At 50.0% G+C, this 11932-nt stretch overlaps 4 protein-coding genes across 4 annotated transcripts; 2 read left to right on the forward strand and 2 right to left on the reverse strand.

The window, feature by feature from the left end:
• Positions 1–131: 131 nt before the first annotated feature.
• On the forward strand, positions 132–3202 carry CC77DRAFT_1060340 (hypothetical protein; the record flags this gene model as incomplete). The annotated part of the gene is made up of 4 exons (XM_018528329.1): positions 132–915; positions 961–1311; positions 1361–1447; positions 1569–3202. 4 exons carry the CDS (start codon positions 132–134, stop codon positions 3200–3202), a joined length of 2856 nt encoding a protein of 951 aa, XP_018386958.1.
• Positions 3203–3671: 469 nt separating this feature from the next.
• CC77DRAFT_1019470 (hypothetical protein) lies at positions 3672–4561 on the reverse strand. The gene has a single exon (XM_018524835.1). The coding sequence runs from the start codon at positions 4303–4305 to the stop codon at positions 4096–4098; it is 210 nt and encodes a 69-aa protein (XP_018386959.1). The 5' UTR covers positions 4306–4561; the 3' UTR covers positions 3672–4095.
• A 2528-nt stretch (positions 4562–7089) lies between these two features.
• CC77DRAFT_933850 (hypothetical protein) lies at positions 7090–7692 on the reverse strand (the record flags this gene model as incomplete). Its single annotated transcript, XM_018534342.1, has 1 exon — positions 7090–7692. The coding sequence occupies one exon, from the start codon at positions 7690–7692 to the stop codon at positions 7090–7092; it is 603 nt and encodes a 200-aa protein (XP_018386960.1).
• A 551-nt stretch (positions 7693–8243) lies between these two features.
• CC77DRAFT_807279 (HET-domain-containing protein) lies at positions 8244–11528 on the forward strand. Its single transcript, XM_018533286.1, has 5 exons — positions 8244–8432; positions 8511–8920; positions 8973–11350; positions 11405–11415; positions 11472–11528. The coding sequence occupies exons 2-3, from the start codon at positions 8611–8613 to the stop codon at positions 11036–11038; spliced, it is 2376 nt and encodes a 791-aa protein (XP_018386961.1). The 5' UTR covers positions 8244–8432; positions 8511–8610; the 3' UTR covers positions 11039–11350; positions 11405–11415; positions 11472–11528.
• Positions 11529–11932: the final 404 nt, after the last annotated feature.

Genomic DNA, 11932 nt, shown 5'->3' on the forward strand with positions numbered 1-11932 from the left:
AACACCGATTGGGTAAGGTTCACCAAGCGTCTACCTCTCGCATTGTTCACGAATACAGCAAAACACAACGTTCTGCACGATTGAGTCAAACCGATCAGGGTATATGTTTCAGGCGGTCATATTTAAGCGTCATGACCGATTTCTTGACGGCCGTATCCACCAAGAAGGTTAAGAGCCCCGAACCTCTCATCCAGGATGTAAGGAGTCTGGACATACAAGAAGATGCACTTTTTGTCAATTCTACAGAATCGGCCCTCGGAGCACTAAAGAACCAACCTAATCGCAAGACAGTTAGCAAAGTCCTGAGCTACCTCACCACAGAAGGATTTAGCCTTCTACTACCGGAACCATTGAATGCAAGCATCGCGCATCAACTCATCAACGATACCATCCCAAATTACTGGAGGACCATTAAAGGCTCGATTGAAGTTTTGAAGCTAGAAGACATTCTCCGAAATCCAACAGGACTTGGACATCTCAATACAAGGCTTCGTTCGCTTATTGCAGACAGTCGCCAAAAGAAGGCACCCGGTGACGCGCGGAATACAGCTGAGCACATCGCGGATACCCTCGAGATATTGAGTTCAGTACTGAGCGGGGATGAAACATCTCACCGCGTGTTGCAAGATGTCTTAGCATATGGTAAGAACTCAACGCAAAGAAAACTCATCTGGAAGGAGTACCTCGCGCAAGTCGCGTCCGGCCGTCTACTATCGATCGCAGCGGAGGCTGAAGACATACTCAAAAAGAGTGATGGGGTTTATCAAGACGCTGTCTGGGTCGCAGACGGTAAAGAGTACGCGGCATGGTTAGGGCGCAACATCGCCATTTTACTCGAGCGCAGCTCAAGTAGCGAGGAGGGTCTCACTGCAGTTATAGAGCTTTGCTCAAAAGCACTGAGCTTGGGTTACACTGGTATGTCAGCGCATCAAGTTCCTTTAGTTTGTGCTAACAGCTCAGATCGGATCGTAAGCTCCCTCTTTCGAGCATTGATTGATAGTAGCTCGCTTGAGCGCCTCCCGAATCTTCTGCCTCGGATGAAAACTTTTGAGCAGCGGAAATATCTCAACGCAATAGTCGTGTTGGTGACCAAAGAATACTTCTCTGTAGAGAACGTCCTTAGAGATGACGCCTCTATTGCAGTGTCTTCCACCGTTTCCTCTGCTGCTGCTCTATTTTATACACTTATCAAGGACAATGACGTTCTAAAAGAGCATCTCGTTTCGTTACTTTCGCGATCAACAATACCTGCGCTCGACGAGTCACTCTTGTCCCGACGGAGTGCATTGGCAGCTCTTGCAAAGGATGACGGTCAGTATAGATTATGCACTCATTGGTACTTGCGACTAACAGCTCATAGAGAAGTTACATACTCTTCTCGAGAATCTCATAAAAACCTTTGGCGATTCTGTATACATAAGGCATACGCCTGTACTGCAGCAAGAAGGTACGTGATGTTTGTACACCACATGATCATCTTTCTGCGATAGCCCCACTCAAAAACTGGGTTGATCAGACCTTCTGGTCCGCATTGCACTTCATGAACATAGCCAGCTGACAAATCTCAGCTCTTGCTCAGACCTTGGCACTATGCAGTGGCTACGTGAAGCGTTCGCAGCCTATGTTTCTCATGATGATGGCAAAGTCAACATATCATGTCAACGGCATGTCAAACCGCATAGGAGCAGCATCTACGCGAGCTCGCTTCTTGGGTATTGCAGTTGGTGTTGCCATTTCCAAAATGGTTGACAAGCCGGAACTTCAACTCAAGTTTGAATTAGAGGGTGCCGAAGCAGAAGAAGCGAGTTGGTATCAACGTCTTACCGAGGTCGACGATAGAGTTGGAGACATTACGGATTTTAAGACAAAACGCGATGACATTGCACCAGCAAAGAAAGTCCAGTCAAAGCCCAAGTCAACCCCTAGAGCGCCCAAAGCTCCCGCAATCACCGAGATGCAAGGCCCACGGGTCGTTGAAGTCATGTCAGACTCTGAAGATGAAGATGCAGATCTGATGGTGTACGAGAAGCCAGACTCTGATCCGGAAGACGACACAGACGACCCAACGGCTATCAACCGCAACAAACCTACCGCACCCGTCTACATCAGGGATTTGATCGCGGGGCTGCGAGACCAGGAGAACTACGATCGCCATGAACTTGCTTTAGCCACCGCAGCATCTCTGATTCGCCGTAAGGCGAACTTCGGAACTGAAGTAACGGATCACCTTGAAGAATTAGCCACTTTGCTTACCGGGTTGCAAGACAATTCGGAGCTAGAAGGCTTCGCACAGCAACGGCAGCAGGCACTGATCGCCGTGCTACTTGCGAAGCCAGCACAAATGGCGCAGTGGTTCGCTCGGTCTTTCTTCTCGGGTGATTACAGTCTACAGCAACGCATCGCTATGCTTACAACTCTGGGCCTCGGGGCGCGTGAGCTAGCAGGTATGAAGGACACCTCGACCAACGATCTGGTACCAGCAAAGCCAGACTTCCCCAGCAAACAGCTTCCGCCGCACCTCCACAAGATTTACGCTGAGGACAACAACGCACCTACAGTAGCGAAGATCTCAAGCAGCATGGCGCGTGAGATGCTGTCACCCATCGCTAGCCAGGCAGCCGACCAGCTCAGCGGCCCTAACATCTTGAAAGTCCGGACCTTCTCTTCGCGCATGGAGGTCGAGAAGAAGCGACACAAGCCCATACCGAACGCACTTGCGCAGATCGTCGCAGACAACTTCTTCTTCCCGCTCAGTGGCCGTTGGTGGCTCCAAATCCGCGCGAATAATGACTCGATATATGCGTCTACTCACCTCCTCCCTCCTTTCTTACAGACCTTGTCATTGCTGTTGAACGCATCTGGCCCGAACACGCTCGCTTTACCGCAGATGACGCGTGAATACTGGGACCTGCTACTGTCGGTGCGCGGACTCGCGAGCAAGGACAAGAACATCCTGAACGCGGTCTTGTTCGGCTTCTTGATGTTGCTTGAAACGAACGAGAACAAGGAGCGGGTGGCTACGGAGCAAGGTAAAGAACTTATGGAGACACAGGCTTGGGTGAGGTCGGTATTCGAAGATTTAGGTACGGGAAGCGAGGAGGATGAGAGGGTACGCGTGTTGGCTGCCGGCGTCGTGGTCCGGTGTCAGGAGGTGATTGAGAAGTACCAGAGGAGGATGGCAGGAGCGCTGATGGACTATTAGCGTGGGTGTAGAGTATATTCGCGCAAGCTTGCGGGAGTCAGATGTTGGGTTCAACCAGTTGGCAGAAAGAGCGGTAATGTTGTTGCCTAGACTCCTACGCTCAACAGTAGAAAAGTCGATCCACCCAGATAATGTTACTTGCGGCAGCGACAATAATGACTCGTTATCGCGATGCCAAAGGCCAGGAAATAGCGAAGACGACATCTCGCGATCGATTTGCCGTAACCTAGTAACCTCGAAAACTTCACGTGTACCAAGCGAGTAGCTATAAAGGCATCCGTACAACAGCGAAGGTGATAGGATCGTCGCGACGCGTAAACCTCCAACGCGTGCGCGAACACCAACAAGTCCCTCAATCACCCAGCGCAAGTCTTCTTCCTCAAGACACCACGTAAAGCGGTGTCATCAATGAAAAAGCGACACAGATGTGTGACCAGCAAAAATTGCCCCGCCGAGATTCCCGAAGGAAGCTCGTGAGAATCCAGTACCGCGCTGTGCAATGCAGACCAGACGCTCAGATGAACCCAATCTTTGAGCTGGGTCATCGCAAGAAGGTAAGTATGCAGAATTACTTTCGAGCGAAGGGCGGTATTTATATCGATAGATACTTGGCACGCTAAAAGACACGTGAGGAGGAGCTAGGCAGTGAGGGTATCTGGGCGAACTGTGCGCTGGTGGGCTTGAAGGTGGTTGGGGAGGTTGGTGCGGGCCCACCTGAAACTATGATTCGTGTAACGGCATTGCCAAAAGCCCACCCTAAAGACACTCACCCAGTTCTGCGTTAGGCTGATAAGGTGGATGACAACGTACACTTTTACTGTGTTTACTATTGTCCAAACTGTCCCGAATAGGTGCTTTGCATCTGGTAAGCCTCCCTTCATTCTACTGCTAGATCACACGACCAGTCCAGCATGAGTTGGGGCTGCAAACAATTTCATGAATGTTACCACCAACCACACAGTAAAGCCTAGCTTCAGGACTGTCGTTCTCGTCCAGCCAGCCCAGAGCTGCGATAGCACCTCCTGCATCATCCCCACGCAGCCATGCATCTGTCGAGGGATTACCCGAGCTTCCTGGTACCCAGGCAATGAGTTCTGTCTCATTCAAGGATGTTATCTCAGTCGCGCGTTTGTCGTCCTGGATAATGTAGTTCTGCGTCACTCCATTCTCACCCAGGTAGTCGGAGGCACCAATCGCCGCATACAGGTTAACGTTGGAGCTGTTCTTTACATCGAGAGAAAGCGCTGCACGAACGTGGTTAACAAAACCGGCCGTTGAGCCTATTGTGCGACTTACGATTGGCCCATGGCTCGTTCCTGGAATCCCAGTAAACCTCCCTCAAGTTGCCCTGCGGACCGCGATGCCATACTCTGATAATGAAAGGACGTTCGACAGCATCGATCGTGGCAGCAATCGCAGTGCCAGGTAGTATCTGAAGAAACGGATCGGCCACTGTCCACTTGCCTCTAGAGTAGCTCCCCCCACTCATCTGTCCATACATGTCCTGGTGGAACGTCCTAATCTGGTTACCAGGGTCGAGGAAATGCACTGCTGCTAGACCCGAATCGCTCGAGATGCCCGAATCGATTATGATATTGCCTGCTCTCCACGTACAGTTTGTGCCACCACCCGAACATAGTCCGCCGATTTCGATCATCTGGGTGTCTTGGTTGTAGTAGTAGATTCGGATCTTGATTTGGAGTTAGTGAGCTGAGCGACTACTATCATCGATAATGGAGAAGCCGATTTCCCCAATTTGCACCTAGCGCTTGAAGCGTATCCTAACGGTATACACTCGCAACGTTCTGCGAGTAATATGACAGAAAGACAAGCGCATACCTCTAGGATACGCTTCGAGTATCAGGCATACTTTAGGGAAAGACGAACAACGAATACCTTCATACAGATCCAATGCTTACCTGGTCTCGGCCGTCATCGACCCAGGATATAGACGCAAGCGGCGAGCCCCTCTTTGCCGGAATAGATAGATTAATGTCGAGGCTTACCCACCCTTCATCGCCAAATATCCTGGCCTTCAATGTCCCGGACTCCAAGTAAAAGATGTGTATATGTCCTGGATTCCCTGTTCGGCTTGCGGCGATGCTAGAGATCTTGAATGACGAGCGCAACGATGAACCAGGCGTCGATGCGGGGCCTGTGGCTACAGTAGAAGTTGCACTAGCCGACAATGTGCCATAAGAAGACGACAGAGATGAACATATTGAGGACTCTGAAGTGCTGGGCGTGGATTTCGCAGAATCGCCGTTCTCTGTGCGTCCTACCAGGCCGCCAACCAGTCCACCGACGAGCCCTCCGATGACCACCAGAACCACCAGCGCAGCTGTCCAGAGCGGAAAACCGCAGAGCTTTCGTTTCCAAATGACCTGCTTTGCACCATCTTCCTCTTCTTGAGCAGCACCACCAGGAGCCCCTTTGAGCTGTTGATGATGTCCGTGGGAAGGCTGTAGGTATCTTTGTGCGGTATCCGGCTGTGCAACCTCAATGCCTTCTGCGTATTGGTTATAGACTTCAGGATACGAGGAAATCGGGGCTGGCGATGCCGTAGGTGAGTTTGGCGACCCGGGTAGCTCCTGACGCTCGATTGGCTGCGCCTGCTGATATTAACTGGGGTTGCACTGAATAGACACTCGAAGCTGGTCAGCACTTACCATAGGTTTCCCACGAAGCGTAACAGGCTGTTCAGAATGCGACTCCTCTTGAGCGATTTTTTTAGTGGAATCAAAATTCTGGCAAGTGATTTCTACTACCAGAGCTAGTAGGCCCTTCCTCATCTTATGAAGCTGTTTTTTCAGCCTTGTCGTCACCAATGCCAACGGCCCCTGGGTCGAGGCCGGAGTGAGTACTGCAACAAAAGCATTCCTTACACCAATAGGAAACAAGAGGCATCGGGTAGAGTAAGGTCTGGTTTTGGCGTGGCTTGGTGAAGCCTATCTCAAACGACAGTCCTATCAGCTTCTAGCGAAACGGCTAGTATGACCGTATACTGTGCTTGGCAAGACGAGGGTACAGATCCGTCGCAGCCACGCGTTTGCTGTTCCTCTCTAGCTGCTTCTTAACTTACCGATCGCTCACAGCAAGCTACCAAGATCGAGAGGTGGCTTACGGCCTCAGCAGCCTTCTGGACACCGCATCACACACTATAACAAGTAAGAGATTACACAAGGGTAGAGGAACAATCCGCCTGTAATTTAGCCTACTACGACGTATGGTAAAGGAATTGGAGTAACAGAACAGCTATGTAGGCTTCTAGGTTGCCTACTCACACACTCGATGTTCTCATCGCGCGTTGCGTAGTGAGAAAGGAGAAGATCCCTGGATCATATTGAGTAGAGATCCTTTTGTTTTCCCACTCCCTGTAGGGCGTTCATGCGGTATGGATGGCTGAGGTTTGTTTGGTGGAATAACCAGATGTCTTGTGGTATCTGGTTCATGCCGTCATCCTTCCCGATTGGTAGCCGCCATCCAGGCACGTGCGCACGCATTTTGATCATACCTACCTAGATACGCTCAAACTCTGCACATCGATGTCAAATCTAACTTTTTTCAACCCATTCAAGATCATGTGCTTATACGTGGAAACAATATCCGAGAAGCGTCTATGTCAGTATTGGGTTAATATCGTCCACAATGAATGCGCACATGATGCCGAACGCAATGGAGCTCATCACCGAGCGATCTGAAGCTGTAAACTTGCAAGGTATCATTCATAGTTTGAGAGTGCTTACAACCGTCTAAAAGGAAGAAACCCGTGGTCTGCAAATGCCCGTGTACACTCGAATGGAAGGCTGTAAGCCATTTTGACTGGCTAGCAACGGAACTCGTAACAGAAAAGGTGGAAACTGAGGTGGTATCTTCTTCTTAACAACTCATCTCTGCGTGCGACCTATACGGATTTCTTGTAATCGCTTTTCAATCTTTCCAGCCCTGTTCAATCCTTCATACAGGGCCCAAGCAGCAAGCGTCTTAGCATCTCTTGCACCTTCTTTCCAAAGCACTTCGTAATCGCGTACGCGCAAAGTGATCAGTTCGTCCTTGGCGCGTTCGCCAGTCAACTTGCCCTTCAAGGCCTCGATCTCCTTCCGGTCCAGGTCTTTCTCCCACAACAGCAACGGGATATATTCGTCAAGATTTGCAGGGCTCATGTACAACGCTTTTTGCAGATGCTCTTTGGTTTCAGCCTGCTCGAGAGCCATCGCCGTCAGGTCGATCAGCTCCTCTCCCCTGACCCTTAGACTCGTCTCTTCTTCAATTTCCTGCATCGCTTTCCCAATAACATCGCCAGACTTATCGTCCAGCATGCCCGCGGGAATCTCAAGGAAAGCAGTGCTACATGCGCCGATTCGCGGCTGCTCTGTGAGGATGACATATCGCTCGTTCCTAGCGTCCTTGGGTCGTAGTATCATAAGGACGGCTACACTACCGCCGCGCAAGAAGATGACTCGGTTTAGGGATTTGTCGTTCTTTTTCATCAATGCTTCGATCGTCATGAAGCCTATCTTGCCGTCATCAAACACGGTGACGTTATGTATCATCACGCCTGTTAGGCGCCATGGATCCTTCTCAAACGTGTGTCCAGGAGTTGTTTGCACTTCAAGATTCTTTTTGAGCGCATCCAACCAATTCTTGAACGCCGGAAATCCCAGCAGCGTCTTTTCGTTGAGGTCGTGGCCATCGGCAACTGTGACAGGTATGGAGTCCCAGGCGGCTGACAGATTGAAAGTGGGTGGCATCCTTGCCGTGTGTTTGAGATATTGTAGAACGTAGAAACTATGTGATGAGTGATGGATAATGGACAGTGGCCTCCTGCTATCTTTCAAGGATGTGAAAGCCTTATGGGTGAGGTCTAGGCAGCGAAAAGGCTGAATGTGCTGATGAGTGTCTAGTTGAAGCCTGGTGGGGGCGCAGCAACAAGCCCATAGAAATCAAGATGTCGCGTGGCACCGGGCCTCAGGCAAGAGCACACCGGTGCAGGGTTTGCCAGCGTTGCGCCCCAACTTCGACAATACGACCTACATTTATCCCGCTCTGAAAACCAACTAACGATCTGGGATGCAGCGATTAGCCTATCCGATGGACAGATTTGGCGCTTCTCATCTGCAGCGCTGCAGCTCCTACCTCAGCTGAGACAATCGCGGTTAGGATGCAGCGAGGCACAGGCGCCTCGCATCCTGCGTGCTGTACACTCATCGCACTTGGTGACTGCACTCTTGTATGACTTTTCTCGCTCGAATATATCCCTTGACACTCTCTCTATTCTCTTCCAAAGTCTAACCATGTGTCTACTCAGGCGCAGTACTTTGTCTGGATCGTGATAGTATTCATTCGCGCTAAGCACAGCCTGCCCCCACCAACAAGGCCAACAACCACCTCAGCCTTGTCTTGCCGAAATGCTTTGCAAAATATGCGTGGGTATGCTAAGGGGTGGAAGAGGAGAATTGTGGGCAGGAACTCACGACCTAACATTTGATCATCACAAAACTACAACATCGCTTCGAAGATCTAGAGAGGCAGATTGCTCGATATGCATATCGTTAGCAAACGTCCTTCGGCACGATATGGACCTGCTGGAGGATCAGCCCATCTCAATTAAAGCCAGCTTGAGGAGACTACCTGACGACAAGCCGGATGAGAAAAAGTACTGCCTTGACTTCGACCTAAACAGATTGTATAATCGCATATATTTGCTGAAAGAGACCAGTAAGTTGAATCATGGTAGAAATTACAAGGTGCGCTCTAAGAATCCACGCAGACCCAAAGAACCGTCGGTTGCGAACGCCAAGATCGTTGGACACATCTTCCGAGGAAGTGTTTGAGGTAGCTCAAAGCTGGATGAAAGACTGCAAATGTGGAGACTTCTGGAAAGAGCCTGGCGAGAGGTTTTACCCTAAGCGTCTGCTGGACCTTGAACAGCTTCGCGGCGCCAACGGGATCACAGACATAGACAGCTTGACGATCCTGTCAGAACATGGCGACGTAGAACGAAAGAAGGTGTACCTGATTGAGACAGACGAGGTGTTTGTCCAACGTTCAATCGGCGCTACCGAATTGTCGATGAAAGTCTGGGACAGCAAGAAGAAGAATAAGTCAGTGCGTAAAGAACAGAAAAATCATCGTTATGTTACACTGAGCCATTGCTGGGGGAAGCCAAAGAGTGTCCAAGGACAGCTCAGATTGGACGAAACCACTAAAGAACGTTTCAAACGAGAAGGTATCGAGCTACGAGAGCTACCGAAAACTTTTCGAGACGCTATTCTGTTCGCCTGTCGCCTAGACAAAGTTGGGTTCATCTGGATCGATTCGATGTGCATCATACAACCGACTGAGAGCTACAGCAACCGCTCGAAAGAGTCTGTCAAAGATTGGCTAGAGCAGAGCCGAACAATGGACCAGATATATCGGGGGTCCTTCCTCAATATCTCCGCCACTGCTGCAGTTGACGGAGATCAGGGTTTGTTCTTCAGTCGGCGACCAGAGTATCTTTGGGAAGACGAGATCAACGTCAACTACTCTGGAACAAATCTGTTTGGATCGGAGAAGATCGGAAGTACAGAAAGAGATCAGCTGACGAGGTGCACTGTTATAGACGTGTCATTTTGGGATGAACTAGTTGAAAATGCAGCCGTCAACCGCAGAGGCTGGGTTCTTCAGGAACGTCTCATGGCGCCGCGTGTACTGCATTTCTGTCGCGACCAGATCGCCTGGGAGTGTGCAGAGTTTGAAGATGCCGAAGGCCATCCTGAGATGAATCTAACTCTGAGGGCCAAGCTAGGGTCTATTGTAGATGAAGGGCGCCTCAAGGACCTAACTCCAGAAGCTGGTCGCACACTACGAAACAACCGCCTAAATGGCTTTCCGGATCCCGACAAAGACATGACAGACCTTTACATATACGAACTATGGAAGCATATTGTTGAGGTCTATTCCAGAACACAACTCACAGTGTCGAGCGACAAACTCATAGCACTTTCAGGAATCGCGCGACGTTTCTGCGAAGGGAATTCCAAACTGTTCACGCTACCAAATAAGTACATTGCGGGATTGTGGAGCCAGAACCTAGAGAGCCAGCTTCTTTGGCAAGTGAATGAGCTTTTTCGTGACGGCGTGTTCGAGAACCCAGCACGACGCGATGCAACTCGAGCGCCTTCGTTCTCCTGGGCATCCATTGATACTCCTCACGGTGTTACCTATCCAGATGTCACCGACTACAAGCCTGAAGAAACAAGTGAAAGGCGAACCAGGGCTCATAATCAGCCCAAAGAACTCATGCTCGAAGTGCTAAAGCATCGCATCAAGCTGTCGGACGAAGACAACAAGTTTGGCATGGTAGTGCAAGGACGACTATTGCTCAAGCCTCGCTATCTCAGGAGGATTGAGCTGCGTAGGCTCCACCCACCCCTCAGGGTTCCCTACAGCTGGCGCCTCAAGCCAGATGCGTCCACGTCTGAAGTGGTGCAGACCACTTCCAAAGCTGCGCGCCCACTCGAAAACGCCAATCTCTATCTCGACGCTCCCGAATCCGATGTCGATATTTTCTTCGACGACGCGGAACTATACTGCATGCCTGTTGCGTATGGGGAGCGAACAGTACGGGAATCCTCCCGTTATCTGTACTGCTTGTTGCTCAAATTAGAGAAACATGTAGAATTCGACCCCGAAGCCAACGCTTCAAACAAGCGCAGGGTTGGCTTGTCGCCCCCCACACAATACCCCATGTTCAGGCGGATTGGCATAACGAAGCTGTCGAATCATTTGGATAAAGACGCACAAAACGCTTTGATGTCGGAAGACAACAAACTGGAGATTTGCTTGGACTGACGGAGCGTGCGGCGGCGCACTGGTCTGATATTCTTGATTAACCAACTCTCTTCGGTGACTGTCCTCAGCAACATGATTGTAGTAGAAGTTCTGTATGAATGAGCCAGGGAAGTACAGATAGCTGCATATTTTTGAGTGCGGCACCGTTACCATGTTCAATTGACCCCACTTTCAGATGTGCCCCTCAACCCCACCATCAGCAGAGCCCGGCTGTCTCGTCTCATAACAGCTTGGGATGATTAATAACTACAGATCATATAGCAAACTACTAGAAAATTTTCCATCGATTACCTAATCGGGCGCTTGGTCTAGGTAAGCTGCCACTGGATCCAACTTCTACAACAACAAAACTAACAATGCTCTCAGGGGTATGATTTGTAAGACAACACCACTGCTCACCATTCTCGAACATCATCCTAACATTCAACTTCAGTCGCTTCGCATACATCTGCGTAATCTGTGAAAGGTCGTGGGTTCAATTCCCACAGCGTCCACATTCTTTTTGCACTTTTCTGTGTGCCTGGATAGATCGAGCTCGCTTGTGCGCAGCGAACGAGTTGTATGGTTCCTTCCATCTTTTCCGCTGTTCCCGTGGTTGCTCCTGCTTGTTCTCGCTACGTGTAACAACGTTGAGTGGGGTGTAAGTGCTGCTTTTTGCGAGAAATGGCCGTGCAGCGAACGTGAGGGGTGTATTCTCTGACTTCCTAAGAGCAAAACAAAACATTAGCTGTGAACACTGTCGTTGTCTCAGGGAGAAACGGGTCTTTCTTTTTGTACTAATTGCGTTGATGAAGTAGTAAATACTGCTCGTTTGTTTGCTTCAGAGAGCGAGCTGAGCACGAACTATCACCATGATCAATGGCAAAGAATATGCAGATCATCCAAATGTATTGC

Source organism: Alternaria alternata (genome assembly GCF_001642055.1).
Source record: "Alternaria alternata strain SRC1lrK2f unplaced genomic scaffold CC77scaffold_8, whole genome shotgun sequence".
In the NCBI taxonomy this organism is placed as follows: Eukaryota; Fungi; Ascomycota; class Dothideomycetes; order Pleosporales; family Pleosporaceae; genus Alternaria; species Alternaria alternata.

Excerpts from the sequence above, each read along its gene's own strand:
- CC77DRAFT_1019470 (XM_018524835.1), bottom strand. The coding sequence starts at position 4,305 with ATGAGACAGAACTCATTGCCTGGGTACCAGGAAGCTCGGGTAATCCCT.
- CC77DRAFT_807279 (XM_018533286.1), top strand. The coding sequence starts at position 8,611 with ATGCTTTGCAAAATATGCGTGGGTATGCTAAGGGGTGGAAGAGGAGAA. Across the intron at positions 8,921-8,972 it reads ATATTTGCTGAAAGAGACCA|ACCCAAAGAACCGTCGGTTG; the intron begins GTAAGTTGAATC and ends GAATCCACGCAG.